This window comes from Xiphophorus couchianus, chromosome 17 (genome assembly GCF_001444195.1).
Source record: "Xiphophorus couchianus chromosome 17, X_couchianus-1.0, whole genome shotgun sequence".
Classification (NCBI taxonomy): Eukaryota; Metazoa; Chordata; class Actinopteri; order Cyprinodontiformes; family Poeciliidae; genus Xiphophorus; species Xiphophorus couchianus.
The window spans coordinates 6,848,016-6,874,932 of record NC_040244.1 but is presented as its reverse complement, the minus strand read 5'-3'; the positions used below and the strand labels follow the sequence as shown (position 1 = coordinate 6,874,932).

Here is a 26,917-nt window from a genome sequence, read left to right as displayed (position 1 = left end):
TGATGTTAAACTCCATTAGCATGTTTCTCACCAGCATGTATAGTCACTCCATTTACAGGAAATGTGGTTAGATGTCAAAAATGTGTTGAAAATGGTCCATTTTTTTATTCAATGGCATTTAACCCAGGTAAGATATTTATAGTTGGACATTTGTGTGAATTCACACCAGAAACCAATCTGTGTCCTGCTAATTGTTGTTTTCTGTCAGTTTTGCGTCACTGTTGTCTACTTGTTAATGTCGTCGACTATCAAACTACACAGTTATATTTAGCTTAGCCTTCCTGTGTCTGCAGGGGGGAGACCGCCTTGCACAAAGCCGCCTCAGAGAAGCAGCATGCAGTGTGTCGGATGTTGGTGGAGGCCGGCGCTTCACTGGGGAAGACAAACTTCCAGGTAACCAACAGATGAAATGGCAGAAATGAAAAGACATGAATCAGTTTCAGTAACTCCAGCTGAATAACTTCAGATCAACAGGACATGTAAATGATTTACCCAGAAGTTGCTTTGCTGACTGTAAGGGCGTGTCTCTCTTAACTTCTTGTGCAGCCTCAGTTTTAGTTTCATGATGTTTCATTTTAAAATAAACCAGCAAAATATGGTTTGTTTTAATATAGCAAAGGGAAAATTGATGTGTAGTTTGTAATTATTTGCAAAAATAAGTCAAATTCAACTCAACCTGTGCTTCTGCATTTAAACCTGATTTTGGTTTAGCTTGAAATCCTAAAATATAAACTCTGTGGTGGAAGCAATTTATAATCAAAAAAGAAACCGAAGATGCTAACTGAGGCGGGGAAGCACACTTTGGTTTTGTTTTTTTTTTTTTCATACCATTTCCCTGAGAAACCCTCTCCTGCAAAGACAGGCAGCTGTTGAATGTTTCCCACTTGTAAACAATGGACTTCCGCATCAAATTATTTGGAAATAACCCTTCTTAGACTGATGTACAGGAACACTTCCTTCTCTAAAGAATCATTGTTGATGTCTTTGTGTCCTGGCATTGTGCTACAATACACCTGCAAGCTGCTGAGCAGAAACAAAGGGGGACCACAGTAAAAAAAAAACAAGCTGAAAGTTTCCCCACAGCTGCAAAAATTGTTTTGTTTTTATTAAATAGACATTTTTGGGGGGATGGGGGATTGTCAAAGGTGACCTATTATGCTCCTCTTGTCATGTTAAATTCAGTTAAGTTACTGCTGGCCACTCCCACTAACGCAATGTTTACACTAGCATGTGAAAATAGCTGCAAATAGACACAAATGTACATTTCTGAAAAGCAAATGTGGAGCCTCCTGCACAACTAACAAGAATGCAGTAAGTCACACGTATCAAATCAGATCTAGACTCTAGAAATAGAACATTCAAGGTTACAGTTGTGTTTTGAAATATTATGCTATCAATTATCTGTATTCTGCTAAATTAGGTCAAAGCGAAAAGATGTTTCACTTTAATTAAATTCAAGAAGTTCTTAATATAAAGTTTCATCAAAACTTTCTGCCACGATCTTCCCTTTAAAGACATTCCTGATCTTGATAGAGCGATAAAACCAGCTGGCCAAATGTTCTGGAACTCTGCTGGGGTTGCTAGGTAACGGGCATGTGACTTAACAGTTAAAAAAGTTCATTTTCTGGTCACCAATAAACATTAACTTATTGCCAGAAAACAAGTCTGTTTTTTTAAAGTGAGACTCAAATCAAATACAAAAACATGCAAAAAAAGTGAAATTTGCAGAATAAAACAAGAAAATGTTTTCTGATTTTGTGTCGGACAGTGAGAAAACGTTTGGTTTCGACATACTTTTTGTTGAATGACCTACAGATTGACGTTGAGTTAATCTCCAATCCTTGTTGTTTATCAACAGGGGAAGACGGCGGTGGACCAAGCAGCAGGAGACTCTGAGCTCGCCGTCTTCCTGAGTTCCCAGCAGCAGACGTCATCCGGCACCAACGAAGACCTGGAGACGGCCGTCTGAGGCGCTGACGCTCCGTCGCTCTCTCCCGCCGGACTCTGGACTCTGCACCGGCCCGGAGCAGAGAGGAACCGGGAGGGAAGTGTCACACCTGTGCCAGATTTCACTCCGCAGGTGCAGAGGAGAACCAGGAAACGAACTGCCTCCGAACGCGGCAGCGTTGCAGCAGAGATTTTAACGCTCGACTATTTATTTATATTTATTTATTCTATTTATTGGTTGTGCTGGTTGATTAACTTTTAACAATTGCAAGTGCAATTCGTCTTGTAATGGAGTTGTTTTGGTCATATTTTGCAACTATATTAAGTCTGGAAAATGATCAGGATTGCGATCAAAGCAGAATATTTATCCCATAAACCTGTGTGCCAAAGACATTACACTGTTGTGGTGTCATATCTAATCCAAATAACCACCGTTTCATGAATCCAGGTTGGATTTCCAGGTGAACTCAAACCTGTCTGTCACATGCTGCTGTTTTCGCCCGATGAGTCACAGCTCATTATGACTCAAGTACAGAAACCAAACTGCAGCGCTCTATTTCTCCCAAACAAAGATCTTCTAGGAAACAACGGACAGTGTTATCAGAGAAGGTTTTTAAAAAATGTTTTAAACAAAAGCGTGCTCCTTCTCCTTTACATACGAGTCAAAACAGCCAAAGTGGAGGTCACATGTTTGATGTGAAACAATTACCACAAATCTTCTCTGAAGCAAAACAACAAACTAAAAAAACTGAATGTAGCTCATCTGTACATCAGGTTTCATTTTGCGTTGGTCGTCCTGTTCGTGCCGTCCGTCCGGTCTGGAGTCAAACCAACATCATCAACACGACTGAACTTGTTTGTTTTACGAACACATTGACCTTTCACCCAGTTGTGCACATGCAGACATTAATAAGCTGATCTCGTCTGTGACGTAATAAACAGAAATCATCCACATGTACAGACACCCCTGGTAAAATGCTGAGAAAACCTTTAGAAAAATTTATCTTTTATTGCAGCAGCTTCATTTTGCTCTGTAAGAAAGCTGAAATTCACAAATTTATTCATGTTTCATTAGGTCTGCAGACATATAAAAGCTGATTTTTGTCCATTTTAGTGTTTATTTGGCAATAAGTTTGGATCATTATGCTACTAAGACACCCAGAAATAAACCGTTTTCAGTTTTCCAGCTGACTTTTATTTAAAAATTACCTCATGTTTAAATAATTTGTGTTTCTTGAGGCTTTAAGGAGAGAAACTGTACACATTAGGTGTTTTTTTCCACATATTGAACATTTATTTTATATTTCAGGTAAAATCCTGATAGAGTTTAGCAGACTGTATATGTCTCTTTTTGTGATTATGATTTCCAAACCAGTGGAAATCACTATCTGCATGGAGTCAAGATAAATGTTTTGTTTGTTGAGGTCAGGCTGCTCTGTGCTTCTGACGCATGACTTACTGTAGATTTGGACCAAGTTAAAAGCATAATTGTGTTTTTATAACCATGTCCTGACTTACAAAGAGCCACAGACGTCTGAATCTCTGATTTATTAAACCATAGAGAAACTACAAGTCAGGGATTAATAAACACAAGCTTTTATGCATCCCAAATGTATACTACTCCTACTGCAATAAAAGATAAACGTTATTAAAGGTTATTTTTAAACTTTTGTACTGCGGGTGTCTGTAGGTGTTGATTACAGCTTGAACTTTTGGACCACTAATGCAAAATTAATCCGTTTTTGCCTGAAATGTAAATATTCTAAAGTGTTGCTTGTTTTTTAACACATTTTTTAAAAACTGGAATAGATTAGCTGTTCTGTTTCAACAAAACCCATTCCTTAGGGTCAAATTCACTATTTTCTTAGCAAATCGTCATTGATTGATTTACCTGTCAGGGTAGAAAGGTGAGGATATGGCAGGCTGTTTTCACATAAAATCAGTTTCAATACACTTATATTTCAAATATCTCAAGTTGGTTTAGGATTAGATGTATTAGTAAATACATTCTGGCTAGTATAAATTGTGTTATTGATTTGTAAGGAAGCTTTAAACCAACATAAATACAATTAATTACAATAATTATAACAACTTTCAGGTATGAACGATTAAATTATGACTAGTCATAAAATAATTTAAGATGTCTCACTTTTTATTCTGAATAGTCATAAGTCTATCTAAAGATATCTAATAACACAAATATTAAAAATATCATAAATGTATTTTTAGATGGGAGATATTTGACTGATGCAAATGAAACTGAAAGCAAATAATGTTTCTCAATGTCCCAGAAAAAACAAGGAAATTTATGAGCTCCAAAAGTCGGAAAAGTAGCTAGAAAAAAACTCAGAAATGTTTAGATCAACCTCAGAAAGTTTCAAGAAATTTAAATATTAATGTTCAGACATTTTATACTTTTACATCTCAGATGTTTCCAAGATTATTACAAAAAATCTGAAATTAATCTCAAAACTTCTGAGTTTTTTCTGGCAAATTTTTAACTTTTCAAGCTCAGAAATTTCTGTATTTTTCCTAGAAAGCTTCCGAGATTAATCTGGAAATTTACGCTTCTGTTTTACAGTGTAGCACAAGGGGGCAATTCTTAATTCAGATATCTAAACATTTTATTTTTAATTATGTTCAAGATGCAGTGTCTTGAATTGTAATTACAAATAAATGACAAACCCAGTGACGCAACTTGAGGTATTTTGAAAGGAATTGAAAAATATAATTGAATATATCTTGAATTATTATCGTCAGAATTTCAGTTTAGTCTAAATGCATTTTTAGGTACCTGGATTCTAATTACAGATAGTCAGACGAAACTGATTTTATGCTAAATCTGCCTGCCATACATAAGACACCTGGCTTAAAGGAGGAAATGACCTGAGCTGCTGATGTATTTCTGTTGATCAGCGATAAAAACAAGGAAATACGAGTCTGGGATCTCCCAGCAGCTTTATTACTTTGAATCAAACCGAAACCTGTTGTCATTTTTATTGGCTCGTCCTGAATCATAAGGCGTTTCCATAGAAACGTGTAGCAGGAAGATGTGACTCACAACATATCCAACAAAATAAAAAAAGTGTACAGATTAATTTATCCTTCACCACAAGCAAAGTGCGTTTGCAGTATTCGTCCAAAAAAAACAGAAACCATCTGAGCCATATTCAGTAGAATATAAAGATGTTTATTTTTGTTTTTATTTCATTTTTTACATTTCTCTGTTGGTTGTTTACATTACATTAATGTTTAACACAGTCGAGCATTTAGCACCGAGGAGTATTGAATGTGCAATGTCGAGTTGGAGTTTCATTTCTTTTGTATTTTAGAGAAATTAAACAACTTTACAAGGTTTTCTGTGAAATTAACTAAAATGTTCAGGAAGTTTCGTGTATATTTTAATTTACTTTAGTTTCTAGATTCCTCCTTAAATTGGCCTTATTTTGATCCAAATAATTTAAAGAAAAGATCTACTCTGAAAGGCACGATGATTTTATTTAACTTAATTGAAAGGTTCAAAGTTTTATTGTTTTCGTGTGATTAAAAGTTACATTTATTGGCAGCCCTGGTAGAAAGCCTTAAATATCATTCATTGCAGCAGCATAAACTGAAATGTTATGTTTTGTTCAATAATATTCCACACAGCTTCAGCAAAAACATATACATTTTTGTTAACTTTTTAATATGTTATAAATTGGGTTGAATAATTACTTTCTTAAAATGTCCTTATTTATGACAATTCAAATGGCATGAATTTGTCATATATTTTCATCCAAAGCCAACATTTGCTTCAAACTAAAACGTTTTCTAATTTGTAATATTTGTTTTCTCTACTGAATAAATGTACTCAAATTAAAAGGTGGACTTTTGTGCTGCTGTTTTGAAAAGATTTTTTTTTTTTCAATTTAAAACATGATTAAATGTTTTTTTAATAATAAAAAAAATGGTATATGCTGTTTTTTTTAAACTGAGACACTTTCTAATTGCTAATGCTAATGATCAGCATTATTTTTGATGACATTCCTGAATCAGACTCTTCTGTCTTCCTCATGACATTCTGCAACTTTTACCAGAAACTTTCTGAACTAGTTTTACTTTTGGATGACGACAAATGTTTGTTGCGAAATGCAGGACTCCTGCGATGGCTTTGGCTGTCCGGTTTCCAACTCAGAGCGCTTCCTTTTGGGATTATAGACAAATGGGTTTTATGTGAATGATTCTAAGAGGTGACTGTGTGAAAAGGTCCAGCCTGTTCTGAACGACACAAACACATCTCACTTGTGCATGACGTTTTCTTACCTCTTTTGGGTCCGTTTTCTGGCTAATAACATAAAAAAATGGCATTATTGTTGTTTTAAAGTATTACATCATTCTAGTTTTGAAAATTATAGATGAGTTTCCTTCAAGTTTGGGCAGTACTTTTGTTCTGCTTTTACATTTCATTTTCCTGCTGCTGAGATTACTTGAGGTTTATTTAAAGAACTGGTGATTCTTTTTGTTTCTGACCTCAGTTGCTGTTTGAGTGAATGTTGGAGGAAAGTTGGTGATTTCCTCATTGATCTGCAACAAAAGTGCTTGTCATTGGACATCTAGATGTAGAAGGGGCTCCACACTTCTTGATTTCTGTGTTTAATTCTGCAACAAGGAGCCGACTGAAAACCACTAATGTATCGAAGTTATGCGGTTTAGTACGTGTACAGTATATATGTAAAGATGGTCATTACAGTACAAAGTCCATATTTTGTCAAATAAAGTACATCAAATTTATTTCAAGCTCACCAAACAGACTTTATTTGTAGATGTAATTTGTGCTAACGATGCTAACGTGGTGACTGCTAGCATCTACTAGCATGCTACAGCGAGAGTGCAACCACATCATTTTCCCATTTGTTGAACAGGATGTTAGTGCTAATATTTACGTCAAACTGGTAACTATCAACATATAATACAACTTTTACATGTTTAATTCGTAAAATATCTGTTAAAGTAATATGGTAGTAGCATTCTAGGCTAACTCAAAGATGCTAATGCTAAGTTTAGTCAATTCAGACTATCATTTATTTACTATATTTCACATTCAGTATTTTTTGCCATCATTACCCTGCCAAATATTCACTTAATATATATATTATTTTCATTGTTGTTTATTAAGTATTGGTATAAATACACATAAACCGAGTACATGTACAGTTTTGGTCAAAAGTTTACATCCACTCATTATCATGGTCTTGATTGTTTTTAAAATCATTTGATTATTGAATGCAACTTGAAATAGGAGAACAACACAAGATTTCCTTTATTGAGGATTTTCTCTAAATAAATGTGTCCATACTCCTTCATTTATATTTAATTTAATAAAATACAACTCAACTACACACTTTGTAGCTACAGACAAGCTAATTCTGTCTGGATATAGGAACACTCCTCTTGGCAAATTTAATGGAGTTACTTTAATTTGATTGGTTTAATAACACAAACCCGGCCCGCTGATTTTCAAAATGTTTCAGAATAATATATTAAAAACATTAGAATTTTCTAAACATTAATCAGCTTTATCCATTCCAAAAGCAGCTGGATGTGTCTTTGGTAGCAACAGCCAATTCAGTCCAGGTTTTATCCACTTATTAGCTATTGATTTAAGGTAAAGTTGGGAAAATTCAGTTCTTTCGTATTCCATTCACTTTTGCAATTCAAAAAGAACCATTGGCAGCTCAACATGATGCTAATGTTAGTTTATAGCAATCTAAATCAGCTTTTTTGTTTTACTGAAGCTTGTTACACATATGTAAACAATCACCAACATAATCTCATAAAGAAACACTTTTAAAAACTGTCAAGACGTGCAATAAATAGAACATCTTTATTATTTTACCGATATGTTTTCTTTGCAGCTTAATAAATTGCTAATTAATCTAGTTATCGTTATATATTGTTTGGTTAATTGCCCCTAACCTTTGACAAATATGCCAACAGGGACACATTGCTGTAGATTTTTTCTGTTAGGAATGCAGAAATCCCAACTTCCAGGTAGAAAACAGGCGCCGCTGAACTCCCTGTAACCTCAGAGTGCTATCTGAAAAATTAGTTTCCTTTTGTTTACTTTTCTTTGTTGCCAAACTTGGTCAATAGCAGCCAAAGCCACAAAATGCGAATGACTTCAGTGAAAGACAAGACGTCAATGAAGACTTTTTCTCACCGTAAGTGGAGTTATGGTAGAAGTTTGCCTTTTTTTATTTCCAAATATATTAACCAATAAAATGAGTACAATGACACAGAGATTTTTATGCTTTTCTATATCAACTATTTTTGATATAATTTTCCTACAAACACTGTCTATAAACCTGCCAAATGTTGTGAAAAGCTCATCTGGTTCCAGAAAGAAAGGAGTGAAGTCCAGAGGCAAGGAGGACGAATCGCCTTGTTTGGTTCCTGTTTCTGCCAGTTGTGGTTCTGTATTTGCCATTTTGTTCACTTGCTTCTGAATTTCCTCGCTACATCTATGACATCCTCCTAAGTCTCATCATTGGCCAACAAGATAAAGTTCTTTATCACTTAATTCTATTAATAAATATTGTTTTGTCATTCTAATCAGAGTGACTGCTGTCATTTCACATCTTTGGATTTTTTTTTCTTTGTGAATTTTCATTGACTGATGTCTTCCAGTAAAGTTTAGGATTTAGTTACTTCCTGTTACTTCTGTCAGCTTTTGGTTTGGCATTTAAAGATGTTGAAGTGTTGTGCTCTGTTACCATGCTGATGTGTGTTGTGAGTCATTCACCCCTTCTTTTAGGAACTGTAAATAACACAACTCCTGGGAAGTCCATTACGTGACCACGCCCACTTCGGGTTTGTGACCAATCACACAATATTTCTCTTCCTGAGCTCTTTACGGTCTAATTAGACCCACCTGGGTTCATTGGGGCCTGCCATTCAAAGCAATGGCAGGAACCTATTGCTATTCTCCCAAGAAAGGTTTCTTTAATATTATTATAATTCTTTATTTTTCATCCGTAACCGTTAATGCGGCTCATACCGCTGCGTGCACACCTACAAAAGAGGTATCAAAACGTGCAGAAAATTCACGCCATTGTTGCTATTACTTCTGGTGGGATTTGGGCTTAACGTGGCGACATAATTCGCAAAAAACTACGAAAAAAACCCCATTATAAGTCAATGGGAAAAATCCTAGAAATACCCTATTTTTGAGGATTTTCTGTGTCGTCACGAATTCACGTAGAAATGCCATTCAAATTTCATTTTGTAGATACGTCTGTGATCTCTTCGAAAGTGAAGACGGCTCGTCGATACCAATTACGGTTTGTCCACAATTTGCCTCTAAGCGACCCAAAATTTCTCATTTTTCCTAAAATTAGAGTGTCTCTCTGTCTGAGTGCCCCTCTGCTAGAGTGAGAAATGAAGAGATTTTTTGAGCCCAAAATAATTTTGAAATCGCCGTCACGCCCACAAATATCGCACGATTGGTATCAAAATCGGTCCTGACATTGATACGCATGTCTGCTCCGGTAAAATGTTTTCGAAATTTATCTAGACCGTACGGTTTTCTGTCACGGTGCTTCAGAGCAAAGTAATGCGACAGGATTTTCTGAGGCTCTCAGGCTCTCTCACTAACAGTTCACACCTTGGTGTGAAACTTATTTACCATAGCAACGGAACTCAAGAGGCTATTGGCTGCTGGTTAGGACTACAAATACGCATCACTGTAGTTCTATATATAGTGGAAGACTCAGTTGAAACAGATCAGGACTGAACTGGCCTTTAGAACTACTTGCTGCTATGGGCTGTATATAACTGATTTAACTCAGTAACTGTTACACATGGGATTAGTTTGGAACTTTAAAATGAAGCATAATAATAATTTCAAAATAAAAGCCTTGAATATTTTTAAATCAGATAATTGCTCTGTTGAGCATTATAATTGATTTAACCCAATGACTGTTATACATGGGGATTAGTTCGGAACTTTAAAATGAAGCATAATAATAATTTCAAAATAAAAGCCTTGAATATTTTTAAATCAGATATTTGCTCTGTTGAGCATTATATAACTGATTTAACCCAATGACTGTTATACATGGGATTAGTTTGGCCCTGTGAAATGAAGTTTAACAAAAATTTCAAAATAAAAGCTTTGAATATTTTTACATCATGTAATTGCTCTTTTTGGCTTTATTTGACTTTTTCATCCAAAGCACTCTTACACATGGTATTAGTTTGGCCCTTTGAAATGAAGCATACTGAAAATTTCAAAATAAAAGCCTTGAGAATTTTTACATGACATTATTGCTGTTTTGAGCACTATATAACTGATTTTATCCAATGACTGTTATTCATGGGATTAGGTTGGCCCTTTGAAATGAAGTTTAAGAAAAATTCCAAAATAAAAGCCTTTAATATTTTTACATCAACTACTTGCGTTTTCAGCATTGTATAACTGATTTAACCCAATGACTATTACACATGGGATTAGTTTGGCCCTTTGAAATGAAGTTTAACAAAACTTCCAAAATAAAAGCCTTGAGAAAATTTTAAATCATACTGAATGATGCACGTCCACCTTACTTAACGTTCTTGTGATTCTCCACATGCCATTGATTACGTTGCGGCGTTCTTTAGCATCGATGCTAATTTGTAGCATGACAACGCCGGGCCCAAACCGACGGGCACGCCTTGGCAGGCCCCGGCTAAATTTCTTCAGAAATTTTCTAGTTTAAGTAATAATCTGCCTCATCTGGTTGCTTCCCTGTGTATCAGTAAGTTATACTTGCCTCATTATTACTACACAGAATATGATGTAAAATCTAATTAAGGAAGTGATATTATGCGTTTCTTTAAATTAAAAACAAGGAAGTTTAGGATACAAAGAAAACCAAAATATATTATGACTCTGACTGAGGATAATTTTGAAGTCTCGGGATATGAGGATCTCATGATGTTGCCATTGGCTTTACTGTTAATGACATGAAAGTCATGTGGATTCCTTGTGACAAACAGGCCAAGAGCAAAATATTCTACCACGAGTTCATTTCTGGAAAGCTTGTCATGATAAATAACGCGATTGAGCTTTGAATTACAAAAAAACAGCATTTAAATCGGTTTAGCTTTATCATTCAATGAGTAACAATGTGGCTAAAGAACAAACCGTTGTAGTGTGAATGTAAATAAAGGCTAACTGTGAAAAGGTTAATGGTCAACAGGACGGAAGGAAAAGTGTTTCAACATATTTAATGTGTGAAGTTCACAGAAGGACGTCTTCAGATTTTATCCAGAAATATTACAACCGCTCAAATCTCACGCTACTCCATTTTTGTTTACATTTTATGAAGAAAGAAGCTACGTTCATGTCTTCTTCGGAGGTTTTCGTGCCGCTTCCTTCAGCGGTTCTTGTTGCAGCGCCACCACAGGCGAGGATTGGAACAGGATTTTCAATGAGTTTGGATCAGCGTTGCGTTAAAGTACGACTTAGTGTTAGGGCTATTATAAATAGAAAGAAGATTAAAATTTCCGCCCAAAAAACTCAGAAATATTGAGATTTCGACTTTTGAAACTCAGAAATGTACAATTTTTTCTAGAAAACTTGTGAGATATAAAACTTTCTGAGATTTTTTTGGCTGTAATTTACAACTCCCTTTTTTTACACTACGGTATGAAAAGCTGTAATTCTGGTCCCCAGTTGAACCGATCTACCAGACTATCAGGTGTGAATATCTTCAGACACATCTGAGAGCTACAGCCAAACAGAACGTACCACACCATAATTGTTTATCATACATGTAGCTATAGAGCCAAAGAAATAAACTCAGATTTATATGATTCTTAAAAACAAACATGTCACATGCCTTAATACTTCTGAGTCATCATATGACTAAGTAAAAAAAAACAACATGTTAGTTGAGTAAGTTGGTATTTCAATGGATGCTTCTAGACTTTAGATCAGTTACTCAATGTTTTGAACCGTTGGATAATTTGAATAACTGTTGTGCCTGAGGTTTAATGGTTTCAAATAAACATATTTTGCATTATTCATTTGTAAGCATTTCCAGGCCAAAAACGTATGAAGAAATTTGAATAAAGCTGTTAGTGTACAGTCTATTACCCTTTTAATGAGATATACCCTGAACAACTGAGCTAAAAGCAAACTGCTGTTAAAGGGAGGCGTATAAAATAAACAAATAAAAACTATTTAATCCAGTGCTTTCTGTGTTTTGTTTGATACATATCTAACATCAAATATGGCAACCTTATTAACCAGAAATAACTTTAAACTACCCTAGCAGAATTAAATGATTTTAATAATATTTGCCTGATTTTGCTAAAACATAGTTTGCACTAAGGTCACGTAGAATCAAACTATTCTCATGACAGAAGGATAAGTCGGGAAAGGGTAAAAAAATTAAAAATTGTACACAAAACCTGATGTTTACATACATTAAATAAGACACTTTCCAGATCTTTTGCGTTAAATCAGGCTAAATTGGCTCCATTTTAAGTTTGTGGGAAAAAACTACCAAATAATTAGATAATTTTTTTAACCATATTCTATAAGTTTACGTATACTTCTACATGCTTTAGCTTGGTTTTATTTAGAAGTAAATTGTGTTTTTGTCAAGGTTCATAGTTTTTATGAGCAGTTTAAATGAAATTTTCTTGCAGGAGTTTTGTCTTAAACATGATAGGAATATTTGTGGTCAATTGAAGTTTCAATTTGTCACAATCTGTTGAACGTAAACAACTTTTTCAAGGTAAGATACTGAAATTAAAGATCAACAGTTAAGTTGATTTTTTATTTTGTTTAATTGTATTCGATATGTCACATTAAATATATCATATTAAATGTTGATTAAGTTTGTTTTCTTCATTATCATTTGTCAATGTATCACTTTCAGTTTTTTTTAAGATTTTGATTTTGCGTTAAAGGGTTATAAAGTTTATGGCGTAAACATCTTTTTTTAAGATGGTAAAAATAATGTCTGTGTTTTTTACGGGGGTTTTTGTTTGCGATTTAAACAAAATGTAAAAGTAATTCAAAACGAGACTAAAGAGCAACGTAAGTCGTCAAAGAAGGTCAAACATACAAGGAAATAAGCCTCCATGTTTTTTAAGTTGGTTTGACGTCGACGTGAATGACGTCATCAACGTTATAAAAAATGGAACGCAGCTCACGTACGTTGCAGTTGGTCAGTTGAAGTCGGAGGACGACAAGAGGACTTTTTATTGCTCGAGAACTGTAAGTACTTTAGCTTTCAGCATCTTTGGGTTTTTTAAAATTAGGTTTTATCATTTATAACGAGACTTAAATACGTTTTTGGTTTAATTTCACCGTAAAAAGTTAAACCTCCGCGAAAGCTGACCGTAATGTGACCGCTAAACTAGTAGAACTACGATGTTTTTTTTCCTTTTTACTGAATAAGTAATACATATGTCGAGAGTTTTTCGTTTTTTAACTTGTCTAATTTTGTCTTGTCACAGTTCAGGTTTTATTGAGTGTCGTCATTCAAACAGCTGTTTGAAGAAACTCCGTCAACATGCCCCAACATGAATTCAGTGAACTTCCTTAATCAGAAAATACATTTTAAATATCCAAAAATTAACTTAAACATACAAGAAAATTAATATTACACAGGCAAAGTCGGAGTAGGATACATTTCTTGAGTTCATAGACATGTAGTTTTACGCTTTTGTTGTATATTTTTTTAGCGAAAGTACGTATGCGTAAGATTAAACTTTTTTGTACAACAACCCAGATGTGCCAAAAAAACCGAGAGCGATTTTCTTTCGTTTTGTTTTGTTTTTCTTACATATTTAAAGTTTCACAATACAAAACTTTAGTTTATGGTAATTTATTTATTTAATATTTTGGCCAAAGCATCAACTTTACCTACGACACTTTCTCAGTGGTGAAAAATAAGGAAAACAGTAAAAATGTGATATGTTTTTAATATAACTATGTACATTTTTAGATTTAAAATGGATACATGAATATATATATATGTATATATTAGATTAATAATATAGTTTAGGTATGGCCAGTGTAGGTATGCAGATTTTTTAAATTTCTGTGTCAGACTCTATTTAGAGTTGGAATAATTAAAGAATAAAAATGTAAATAAAAAACTCATGTTGAACTTTGATAATAATCATAAATATACTTTTTTTCTTCACCCCATTTATGAACTGAGATTCTGAGATTTGCGTATATAAGAAAGAATATTTTTTTATTTTTTTAAAAATTGTAATTGTAGTTTTTTTATTTAATCATTACTAAGGAGTTGATTTTGTCTATTATCATCCTTGTCTTTGGTTCTGCCGCTGCAGAAATCATTTCATTGATAACCAAAGAAAATAGTTATTTGCATCTTAAATACAGAAAATTAAAACGTGAGCCTCTGATACTAAACGTTCAGCTAGAGAAAGGTTAAACTATAACTAAAATTATTAGTTTTTTATTATTTTGATAAATTAATACAACTTTGATATGTTTATGCAGATGGAGAACGGCAAAGTGGAAAACCGCGTCGCAGAACCTATCGACAGCACCACTCACTTGGACTGTAATCTGAACTCTGATAAAGAAAACATGGAGGACACGGTGGAGTTCAGACTCATGATGGCGTACGCTCAGAGGCGGCGGCCAGCGAAAGCCAACACACCCAAAGCAAACGGCTCGGCTGCAGAACAAACGCTGACTCAGACATCTGGAAAGACTGAAAACAAGGAGGAGGAGGTGGAGGAGAAGAAGAAGAAAAAGAAGATATGGAGGCATCTGAAAGTGATTTTCAAGTGTGTTCAGCCTCAGACAGTGGAGCCAGAATCACCACAGGATGATGACCTCAACGGCCCCATGTACCGACACTTTGTTCCTGAAGACAAAGAAGATGAGCATCACGGTAAAACTCCTTGTTCAGATTCAGATTTAATTTGTGCAGAAAAAAATCTGAAAACATCTGAAGAGGCTTTTATGGTTGTAAAGGTAGAAAAAAAATGTTTTTGTTCAGTTCAGGACCAAATAATGTAAAAAAACAACAAACAGAAAATCAACTTACACTTAAAATTAACTTAGTTACAATTAACAAGCAGGAGTAAAAACATACTTAACATTAACAATTTAGCTTGTAGCTTAATTACTTGTAAAGTATGATATAAATGTTGTAATTTAGCTACAAGCTTAATAAAAATGTTTGCTTATATGGACAAATTAATAATTATAAAGCGACTGATGTTGAGCTAAATTATTTGCTATTAGTATTATTGAGCAAAATAGTGAAATAATTTTTTAATATTGATGTCAAATACAGTAACTCAAATTCTGAGATGGAAAAATTATGCCTATTTGTTAAACACGTCTGGTGAAGATGTGGAATAAGGCTTTAAATAAATTAATCTTTTATTGCAGAAGCAGATTCGCATTGTTAAATATTTATATTAGTCTAACATTTAATTTGAGTATAATTTATTCAGCAGAGGAGGGAAAAATCCCGTAGAAAATATATTTTTCACTGACTGTTTTGTTTTTTGGAAATTCTATTATTATATTTGATTTTCTATCTGACCGGTGGATTTCAGAAGTTTTCAAACTTCATTTACCAGTTTAAGTTTTATCAGGTTACAACCACAAAACAGTTCCTTGGATGTTTTTAGTGAACTATATTTGTCGTTGTTTTGTAGAAATAGTTTCACTTAACATTTGAAGTGTTTTATGGTCAAAAAAGTCCAATTTTGTTGATCCTGTTTGATTTGTAAAAGCAATAAGAGGGTCAAACATCCAAGTGGATGGATGCTTTTAATAATCACTGGAAGTGTGGTAGAAAACAGCTCAACGTTTGCTCTTTTTTTTTACCATTGAATGAATATAATCAAATTCCATCCATCCATCCATCCATTTTCTGTTCACCCTTGTCCCTAATGAGGTCGGGAGGGTTGCTGGTGCCCATCTCCAGCTACGTTCCGGGCGAGAGGCGGGGTACACCCCGGACAGGTCGCCAGCCTGTCGCAGGGCAACACAGAGACATACAGGACAAACAACCATTCACACACACACCTAGGGAGAATTTAGAGAAACCAATTGACCTGACAGTCATGTTTTTGGACTGTGGGAGGAAGCCGGAGTACCCGGAGAGAACCCACGCATGCACAGGGAGAACATGCAAACTCCATGCAGAAAGACCCCGGCCGGGAATCGAACCCGGTTGAAATTTTATAGGAGAGTTTATTTTAGACGTCTTTACTAAGTGTGCCATAAATGTAACAAGTTCTGTATTTCATCTTCTACAAACTGCAACCTTAAATCTGATGCTTTGTCAAAATGTTAGACTGACATAATTAAAAAAATAAAGTGAGCAGCAAAGGAAACGACCCAGTTGATGTAATTTTTCTGCTTGTTTTCATTTCAACCTGATAATTTGTTTCTTTTAGCTGAAGATCAGGATGCGATGGAGGAAGTGGCGGACCGAGTGATCGGGATTGCCGATGAATTTGATTTCACTCCCGAAATGGATCCGTGCATCGAGTCCGATGGCAAGTCCCTGATTTCTAGTTTGAGCCCTAAAATGTTCTTTTGAATTAGAAAAATAATTTCCTCTAAAATCTTTAGCAAGGGAAGATGATGTGGAGAAGATGATTGGTCTGTTGCTGAGGGACCAAGGCGACCGGCTGAACGACGAGGTAAGGAAATGACAGTAAATCGAGTTCTTCCAGGAAGTCCAGCTGCACATGACTAATGTTCAGCATTGTTATTATGCAGTGGAGTTTCCAGTTGGACTCAACAATCAAACTAAGACTCAGTCATTTATGACTCCTCCAGAGTTCATGGGTTGAATTATTTTCACAGTTTTATCAGAAGCTGGAAAAAAATAAGCCAATGAGAAAATATCAAAATATAAACAAAAAAGACCCAATATTTCTCTGAAATATTATTTTTTGATTTTAGCTGACTGTGAAATTAAAATTAAAGTTTTTAAAATTCCATCAAAGTGGGCGGAGCCACATGACACAGGGGGCGTGGCCAGGTTTAGAGACGAGTGGGGGGTAAGTGGGGTTATCATCGGAAGCATTGTTGCTTATTTATAAACTTTATCACTATATTCAGCAACTTTTTGATTAACAAAATCCAACAATTGATAAATCTAGTGACCTTTTTCTGTGTTGTTGGAGACTTTTTATGGAGACAACACTCTAATTTTGGTGGTTAGTTACACATTTAAAACAGTTTTTTTTCCCCCAAAACTAACCAGTTTATTTTTGTGTCCACCCACAGTTTGACCTGGCGCACATTGCTGCAGACCTTTTTTTAGACTACAGCTTCTTCGCGAGGCTTCTCAACAGATTTCTGATCAGGATCGGCTTCAGGAGACCGGACTCTGACGCCTTAGGACCCCAAGCAGCCAACAGAACCCAAATTGCTGCCGCCCTAGAGGTGAGAGCAGCTTCTTGCTCCACAGCTTTGCAGCTTGTACCTTTTAATGCCAGTATTTTGACTCATACAAATGTTTTTCTTGTTTTTGTTTTTTTTTGTCATCAGATAACAAGTCGTCTCACCTCTGTCAAGGCATTGCCCAAAGTCAAGTTATATAAACATGGAGCTCGATATTTGCAGGAATATTATTCATCGTGGGCTCAAACGCAGGGCGGATACGTAAGTACATCCTCACTTCCTGTTTTAAATAATCAGAAAAAGGGCGAAAACCATATTTGGGAATGACACAGTTGCACTCCAGAGCTGTAGGGGGCGCTATTTAATATTTACTGCAGTCTCTTTTTTATTTTTGTTTCTGTCGTCATCCATAAAACAATAAAATCAAAGGTCTTTGCTGAAATATTGTGGGAATAGGAATGACTGCAAACATACATAAAATGCATCTATATTTTAATTTTGTTTAAGAATGTTTGTAAAATATTGTGTTCAGAAAAATAAAAAATCAACTACATCGAGTTCGTAATGTTTTAAAATAAAAGAAGAGTTTCTGTTTGTGATGGGAAATGGCGCCCCCTTTAGCTCTTTACTGCCATTATTTTGTAAGTCTATTAATAATAAAAATGAAACACAGATTACACTCAAAATAAAACATTCATTATAAATGATACTTAATAAAAATCTCCATTAATTACAAGAGAAATGAAAGAAGTAAGGATTACATGAAAAGATATTTTACATAACTTAGAAAAAAGCATTTGTTATATACACACATCAAAATATCAGTTATATTTTTTTAAAGAAAATGTATTGAAAATATGGCAAAAACAAATGAAGCATACAGAAAAATACAACGCAAAAATTCATATCTACAAGTTGCTCTGAGAGCCTTTTAATTGGTAGAGAATGTTGTCAGCAATGACTGGAAATAATAAAGATTTCAAGAGAAAAAAACTGTGGTTGACAGAAAATAGCGCCCCCTTTAGTTCCAGAGTGGTTCCATTTCCTAATATGGCACCACTTCCTGTTTTCTGTATCCAAGTAAACTCACCCAGTTCTTTCTAAGCCTTCTGAAACATGTTTGATCTTTCTCCAACAGGAGGCAGTGTTTCCTGATGAAGAGGAAGTTGACTGATTAGGAAGTTGATTATTCATTACAAGAACAACAACAACAACAAAAAAATGTTAAAATGGAAGAGAATCACTCAGGACCTTCATCTGTTTACAAGGAGCAGTTTTCTCTCTGCTTGGACTAAAGTTAAAGAGGAAATTATTTTCACATCAATTTAATGGAAAACATTTATTATACAGACTGCCATCAACAAAAATTAATTTATTCAATTATGTAAAACGTATGTCTCATTAACGCACTTGCACTTTTATACAAAATAAGAAATTCTTTAAGTTTTTATGTTAATGTTATTTTGTTACCAATAAGTGTAAGCATTAAATTATATTTTTGAATAAAAACTTTTTGTGGGCAATATGTCAGTTTTCTTATTTCATGAAGATAACAAAAGAAGGTTTTTATATCTACAAAAAACGCCGGAGTCGAACACACGGCCAAAAAAAAGGTTCACACACTTATTTTTTTTAACCACACTTAACTTTTAATTATAGCTACTTTTACTGTAATATTACTTTAATAAACTTCTCCAGTTATCTTGTACTGAGTATGAGAAAATAACTGAAAACCCTCCCCTGGAATATCTACTCAACTTGTTCAAATTAATTCAAATAAGAACATAGTTTTATAAAATGAGCCATAAGTCGTGTTGAAGAAAATGTATGCAAAACAAAAATGGTTACTATTGGTACAACTACTAACTAAAATATAACTTTCACTGCAACATTTTGTTAAAATCCATTTTAAACCTAATTACTTGATGTTGAGGGTAAAATATTCGTTTTATATACTCTGTATATAAAATAACGTAATGCAGAAACTTTTCACTGTAACTTCTGTCTCTTGTAACGGGGTCTAATTATTCTCATGGCTAATGAGACCTCATTACAGCAGCGCCGTCATGAGGTCATAAGATGAACTGCAAGTATCTAAGGGTGTCGATTTAACTGGTTTTTGATTTTTTAAAAATTAGAATTTGATCGTAATTTAGACATGATTTGCTTAATTTAATATCAAGTATGTTTACAGAGGGAGCAGGATTAGACTTGGTTAATATGCGCCTTAACTGTTTTGGAATCTGTTTTTATTAAACATTTAACCTAATATTTAAGTGACTTACATTTCTAACACATTTACAAAATAATATAATTTGATTATCTGATTTGCAAAGTTTCACAATGAAAAGTACAATAAAAACTTAATGAGAAGGTTAAAAGTCTATTTTTTCAGGCTAACCTTTAGAATGGACAGAGTCCTTTATTTAAGTGAGTTTATTACTTTTTGTAAAGTACATTTTATTTCAGGAACAGAAACTCGTTTCAGGTGATCAATAAAGGAACTAAAACCGCATAAATCTTGCTTTAACTTTTAAACATTTATATTGACCTTTTTCTATGTATTTCTATGAAATGTACGGTTTTTTTTGTCTTTCTTTTCAAAATTAACAGTAGGTTTATTTGTTTACAAAAGGTATTTTGCATATAAAACTACATTTAAAACCAAAATAAAGCAGACTGAATTATTTTTTGGAGGCTTACATTTTAAATATGCAGAGTGGGTGATTTAAGATGCCTTTATTACTGTGCACGTTTTGTGAAGACCATTAAAATTGGCATTTTAGTTGCAACAGAAACTCAATTCAGGCTGAAACAGCGCCCTCGTGTGATCAGAATCGGAACTAAAACGTGTCAAACTGCGTTTTTACATTAAAACTGACATTTAGATTTAAGTTTTTTCTATTAATTTCCATAAAAATTTAAAGACTATTATTATTCTTAATTAACCGTAAGATTATTGACTTTACTTTACAAACTGTGTTTCACATGATAGAGAACTACAAAACAAGCAAAAGCGTGATTACGAATTAGTTTTTGGCAGTCCTACCTTTTGCACAGACAGTGTGGGTAATATAAATTGGGTTTTATTACTTTGCAGTGTTTGTAAGGAACTTTAAATTTGCATTTTTGTAAGCGGAGCGTGTCATGCTGGCCGCTGTGGAGTCTGAAATGAGATCCAACCCGTTCTCCGGCAGATCAACCTGCTCTCCGACAACCAACGCGGACTTTAAGCGGCAGGACGCGGCTCGGTGTCAGAGACCCGCCCGACCCAACCGAGCATGAAGGGAATAATGTTTAACCCCCCGCCTCGGAACCGTGAAAACGCCCCCAACGGTGACTCGGCAGCGGATCCTGTTCGCATCAACACGTCCCTGCTGAGCCCGACGACCTGCGAGGCTCCCTGCGAAACGACGTGGCCGCCGCCCGGAGCCAGGATGCGGATCTCCAAGGCCAACAAGGGCGCGGTGGTGGTGAGAGTGGTCCGGCGGCATTCCTCCCCGCAATCGGCCAGCCTGGAGGAGGTCTGGAGTCCGAGAGAGGAGAAACCCCGGAACCCCGAAAGGAAGAAGCCGTCGGAAGCGGCTAAAAACGGGGTTGAAGGGCAAGGTGGGGGGCCACCCCGGAGCAGGAAGAGCCGGTTCCGAGCCCCCGACGTGAGGACCATCTTCTCCCCCGGAGAAAAGGACCCCAGAGTGAAGGAGGAGACCGGGGAGGGACACACCTTCGAGCCCGGAGGCGAGAACAACTGGTGCGATGTGTGCTGCAATTATATCCTCCAACACGGACTCACCTGTGCAGGTAAGAAGGTGGAGGTCCAAACTCACTCATCAGACACAAACACAAACCTCAATGAGTTTGGATTTTAAATAAGAGGTAAACAAAAGGTAGCGCAGTTGGTGAAACAGAAATTACTTCTTTTTTTTTTTAAAGGGAACAAATCAAACATGAAACCCAGTTTGTAGAGCCAAACTTAATCTACGGCTGTCTTTTTGATAAATTTACCCTGTACAGAAACTAAAAATGTTTCCCATCTTTCCTTAAAAAACAGTTAAACTCAGATTGAATGTCTTGATTATTCAATTGGATAAAAGTCTTCAGGTCTCAGATCTTTAATAGTTTCTAAGAGGTTTTTTTTCCTGGATCTTCCAGGTGATGAAAAGCCTCCCCCACAGCATGATGTTTCAACATAACAGCGTTACTTTTTCACTATACAGTGTGTTGAAATTAGGGCAGAAATGTAATTGTTGGTCTTCTTCCATAATGTATTTTTGGTTTAGGCAAAACGTTAAACAAACAGGACTTCTTCTTTAGGGCTACCAAGGGCTTTACGACTTCTTCCTTGATTAACGCTAGTCTTGTCTTGCCTGGTATAGATAGCCATGTCTTTGTAAATTTGATTTAATTAAAATGCTCAAAAATCGGGACATCGTTTTATACCCTAAATCTGCTTTAGACCTTTCAACTCAAGGAAACCCAGGCCTTCAATGATAAGCTCCATTTATACTTATACCAGTTACCCTGGATTTTATTCAGAGATATCAATGTAAGGATTGAAAACAACTTACTAATTAATGGCAGTTTAGCTTCTCTGACCAGTTTGTTTATGTTCATCTTGTTTAAGAACCATGGTCTCTCCAGCAATTTAATAACTGCACAAAACCTTTCTTTGTTGTTGCTGTAAGTTTAACTCGGAGCCTAAACTCACAACTTCATTTTGTCATCCTGTGAATTGTATCAAAACATGCATTAAACAATTTAATCTGAACATAACAGCCGATCTGTATTCGCAGCTGGGATTGAAATACTTTGTAAGAACTGATTGGTATCAAGATAAAGTCGACATGACAGCTAACTTAGTTTGGTGTTTGTAAAAACTGACTGCTCAGAAGTTGTAGCTATTAATAGGCAGGACTCTGAAATGCTCAGTGTCAGGAATGTGGACAGTATGCAGGTGAACTAGTTCAGGTTTAGAAAAAAAAAAAACTAGCCTGATTGACTCGTCTACAAACATTGGACTTCCCTCTCTGTATGTGATGTTATCTGACAAACAATGGGAGGAAGTTAAGAAGAAGAAGTTTTGTATTATTCTTTTATTTTGAAACTTGTGTCACTTGGATTTTGATGCTATGCCTTTTCCTCTCCTGTTTTTAGCTTCACTTTCAATATTACTTTTTATTAAAATAATAAATAACCAAAAATATGTTCTTTGTAAACATAGACAAACAACATAGCACCAGCTAACTAGCTTAAATGCTATAGCATAGTGGACTCCTGCATTTGAAGGGATGTCAATTGCTTAAATCCACAAATACTTAAGTTCCCTCTAAAAATAGAGGGACTGCCTGTTTTAATAGTACAAAACACTAAATATACTTTCATATGCAACAATAAACAGTACAAATATGTCATAGCACTACCACATTAAGCTAACATCCAACTTCTTCCTTATGTTAGCTCATGTAGCTAGCCAATCAGAGTCAAGGAAAAAGAACGTTCCACTGAAAAATCCTGGAATAGGTGAATCCACAAATGCTGAACCACAAACAGGCTGATGTCCACTGCAATCAATTTATTAGCTAAACAGAAGATGTAAGCTGATTATACAGGAGAAAGCCAGAAACACGCTTTCTGATTTCCTGTGCTTTGAAATTGACTAATATTAGCTAACAGGCTAGCAAGTTACAGCTAGTCTATAATATGTGAAAAGCAAACAGAAAATGCTTTTCCTGTCCAAATAAATAAAATAGATGGACTGCAATGAAAAAACCTTAGTTCAGTCCATTTGAACTGGCATATCAACAACCTTAATAAATGGGGAAAACAATTACGTTTCTTTTGTTTTATGAAACTAGCTAAGTTGCTAACTATTTAGCTAACTTGCTAACTATTTAGATTCAAATCCTGTGTATTTATGTGTTTATATTTCCCTACTACTTTGACATTGAAGCGGTACAAACAAAAAGCTGTATTTTATTGATGTATAAGTTATTGAATTTATTGTTGCCATAGCAAAGTATTACATAAATTGTGAAAGCAATTATTTCAGCTTCTGCCTTTTTTAATAACGAAAGCTAGAGCTAGCTAGCTAACAAGTTGGTGTTAGTTTATGATAGCCCTAAATCAAACATCTAAAATTAGAAATTTTTTATTCTAATACTTTTAATTCAGAAAAACTTAATATCCCCACTGTTTGCTTTATTATCTTATGAATTTGACTTGTTCATTTTAGCTAGTTTACACTTTGCACACATTATTAATATTATTTATATATTATTTTTTATTTTTTACAGAAAGACAAGTTACAAAACACAATGTCCCAGAAATTTATTTTTTTCTTTCTCTTTTCTGCTTAACCTCCAGCAAATCAAAGAAATGAATAAGCAACTACAAGAATAAACATTAAAGGAAAAACTTTATAGGCTTATGATTTTTGTCTTCACTGCTGATATTTACATTGGTCACTTATTCACTTATTATCACAAGAAACAGTCACTTATAAGCCAGCAAGAGCAGCAGTTTTCCTCTGTTGAACATTAATTTTTCCAGATGAGCAAGTCTTCTTTGGATATTGAAATATTTTACATTTTGCAATGTCTTTTTGCTCAAGTTTCTCTGTACCTTAAACTCTCCTGTTTTGTTGTTTGATAAACAAAGAATTCACTGTTCAGCAGGCTGATTTTGAAGAAGCAAGACAATAATAATCCAGAATATATGGACAAATCAAGACAGAAACCATTTTCCAACCATAGAAATTTACCTTTTTCAAATGAATCTCACAACTCAAAATTTAATAAAATCTGAGATGAGTTGTGCTGTAGATAATCCAGGATTTATTGATTATACAGAAATTACCGCTAGAGCTTTAATGAAGTCAGAAACTGGAATTAGACCAAAAACTGATTGATGCATTTCTGTTAATCAAAGGTACACACTGCCAAAAAACAAAATATTACCAAGAACATTTTGTCTAATTTCTCGTTTAAATATCTTAGTCCACTTAAAATAAAACAAAACTAATGTAGTAACTACAGCAAGAAACAGGAGCATTTAAACCTTAATAGTGGTTTAAATAAAAGTACTAGTTCCACTCACTGATGTTTTTCCACTTGTAACAAAATATTTTCCATATTTTAAGTGGGAAAAAAAATATCAGTGGAACTAAAACTTTTTAAAATCAATATTAAGAAGTTACTTGTAAATTAGTTTTGTCTCATTTTAAGTGTACTAAGTTATTTACACAATTAAAATAAAATACTTGGTTAGATGTTGTGTTCTTGCAGTGCAAAGCACATTTTGAATGATATAATAATGTTCTATATATTGCAGTTCTGAAAGCTTTACATATTAAACTTTATTTTCCATGTTTTTAATGTATTTGTTTAATAATTTGAGTTTTGGCGCTCCTGTTTCAGTGTTTGTGCCTCTGAGTGTGAGGATTGATGGTAGTCTCTCTCTCTCTGTGTTTGGTTCTTGTTCTTTGTTTCTCGATGAAGTGCAGTAACAGAAACCTGCAGACAGAGCAGGGATCTTTGTTTGATTGGCTTTAATGTTGCATTAGAGCGTGTGTTCATTAGCCAAGAGGCGGTTGGGAGGCATTTCTGCAGGACACTGGAGCTTTGGCTCACTCTGTCCACTCTTATTTTCATGGAACAAGTCTCTTTAATGAGCCAATTATTTAATTTTGAACTCTCATTGACAGCATCAGTTTAAATTTTGAGAATAAAGTCTTCATATTCTGACTTTATTATGAAAATATTACATCATTCTCATATTATTACAACTTTATTCTGGTATTATTTTGACTTTATCCTCATACAAAATTTACTCTCTTAATATTCTGACTTTATTCTCATGATTTTATTTTTTTAATGTCGAAAAAATACAAGAATAAAGTCGTAGTAATATGAGAAGTCGTAATATTTTGAGAATATAGTCTTGATGATAAAATCATAGTATTATGACTTAATTATATTATTACGAATTTCTTCTAGTATTATTTTGACTTTATTTAATATTATGACTTTATTGGTGTATTATTTTATTCTTGTAATATTCTGAAAACATTCTATCTTTATCTTTATTCTTTTTTTTAATTTTTGTCTTAGTATTGTCCTACACTCCACCGTAAAAAAAAGGAAATAAAAAGAATTAAGCGATTAAATGAATATTCTACAGAATGTGGCAGATTTTTAAAAATCCAATTAATCAATTAATCGTCCGAATATTCAATTGAATAATTGCTTACTTAAATAATCGTTGGTTGCAGACCTACAAATGGATTCAACTGATTCTTCAAACATCCATCCCAGCATCTTAGATGGAAAAACATATTCCTTATATGATTTTGACTTTATTAGAGGAAATCCGCTGTGAATCCTCCCTCAGCGCAGACGGTGCGGAGGTTATTTAAATTATTTGAGTCCCATTTTGAACCTCTGTGAGAAATACGGGAGCTGATTGTCGGAACCGCTTCAGTATAATCCGACTCCATCGGCTCTCAGTGGGCGTCTGTCAGCTGCCGGCGTCTTGTTTGTTCAGTGGCCCTGACAGTTTGGCTCCACGGCCCCCACGGCCCCCACGGTCCCCACGGACAGATAATGACCCGCAAAGAGAGCCGGCGGATCACCGTGGACGCCGCCGGCCGAGAAGAGTCTCAGGGAGGATGATTCTCCGGATCTGGGCGTCTGTAGACGGGAGTTATCTTTCAGAGGTGGAAACATCCGAGCAGAGTGTGAGGCTGATGGGGTTTGTTGAATACTTTGGGAGAAGTGTGAGGGGAATATCCCGGTTTTTCTGCCGCTTTCCAAAGCTGGTTCGACGCTCCGCGGGCCTGGAAGTTGGTCCGCTTTGGAGAAAGTCGGGTGAGTTTCGACTGCGAAAAATCCAAACTAGTTTTTATTATTTTCTTGGTCATAACTGGTGTGCTCGGTGTCCAAACCAAAGATATTTGGTTGAATTTTTACTTTTGGTAAAGAACTAGCTTGGCTAGCTGTCTGGACTTTCTTCCATTCACTTCGATTCTTTCCGGTAGAATTTCAACCGGGCCAATCAGAGAGCAGAAGGAGAAATCATGAACGATGACGTCGATTTTCTGCCTGTAGTTTTAGCAACAGCAGTGGAGGAAGGGAATGAAGCTGTTTCCTTCCAAACTAGTTTCTTTCTTTCTCTAAAAACATGTTTTATTCATTTTTCTGGCATTTAGCAGAAAGAAAGAGATTTGGTAATTCAATAGATACAAAACAGGAACTTTTTACCTGATGTCATGCAGGACAGTGAAGAAAAAACAGTCTATTTATGTAATATATGGAAATATGTGGCGCCTGAAAATCTCGCTCAAATTTGCAATTGTTACATAATGTCTTGGATTCCCCTAAAGTAGAAAAAACAACGGCTCATTTAATATACACAATGTTTAACTGTAACATCTACTGTTATTATTTCTGAACGCCGTGTTGATGAGTGAATCTTCAAACGTTTTCAAACAAAGTTACAGTAAAAGATTAAATGTACATTTTCTCTAGTAGTTTGAGCGTTTGTAACGTGGTCAGCTCCAGTTTTAGAGCCACTTTCCTCCAT

General features: G+C 35.0%; 3 protein-coding genes across 6 annotated transcripts in view; all 3 read left to right on the top strand.

Moving 5' to 3' along the window:
- The window catches only part of dgki (diacylglycerol kinase, iota), a 73,670-nt gene extending 66,953 nt beyond the window's left edge, over positions 1-6,717 (top strand). For all 4 annotated transcript variants that reach the window (XM_028043854.1, XM_028043856.1, XM_028043855.1 and 1 more), the window contains 2 exons: positions 294-393; positions 1,859-6,717. In XM_028043854.1, coding sequence (XP_027899655.1) covers positions 294-393; positions 1,859-1,969 — 211 coding nt within the window. In that variant the 3' untranslated portion in view covers positions 1,970-6,717. The remainder of the gene's footprint in view (positions 1-293; positions 394-1,858) is intronic.
- Positions 6,718-13,086: 6,369 nt separating this feature from the next.
- Positions 13,087-18,863, top strand: LOC114160971 (apoptosis facilitator Bcl-2-like protein 14). Its single transcript, XM_028043949.1, has 7 exons — positions 13,087-13,195; positions 14,456-14,855; positions 16,381-16,482; positions 16,559-16,629; positions 17,222-17,380; positions 17,486-17,599; positions 18,477-18,863. Exons 2-7 carry the CDS (start codon positions 14,456-14,458, stop codon positions 18,510-18,512), a joined length of 882 nt encoding a protein of 293 aa, XP_027899750.1. The 5' UTR covers positions 13,087-13,195; the 3' UTR covers positions 18,513-18,863.
- A 1,620-nt stretch (positions 18,864-20,483) lies between these two features.
- Positions 20,484-26,917, top strand: part of rassf3 (Ras association domain family member 3) — a 56,482-nt gene continuing 50,048 nt past the window's right edge. The window contains exon 1 of the mRNA XM_028043948.1: positions 20,484-21,139. Within this exon, the coding sequence (XP_027899749.1) occupies positions 20,620-21,139 (520 nt within the window). The 5' untranslated portion in view covers positions 20,484-20,619. The remainder of the gene's footprint in view (positions 21,140-26,917) is intronic.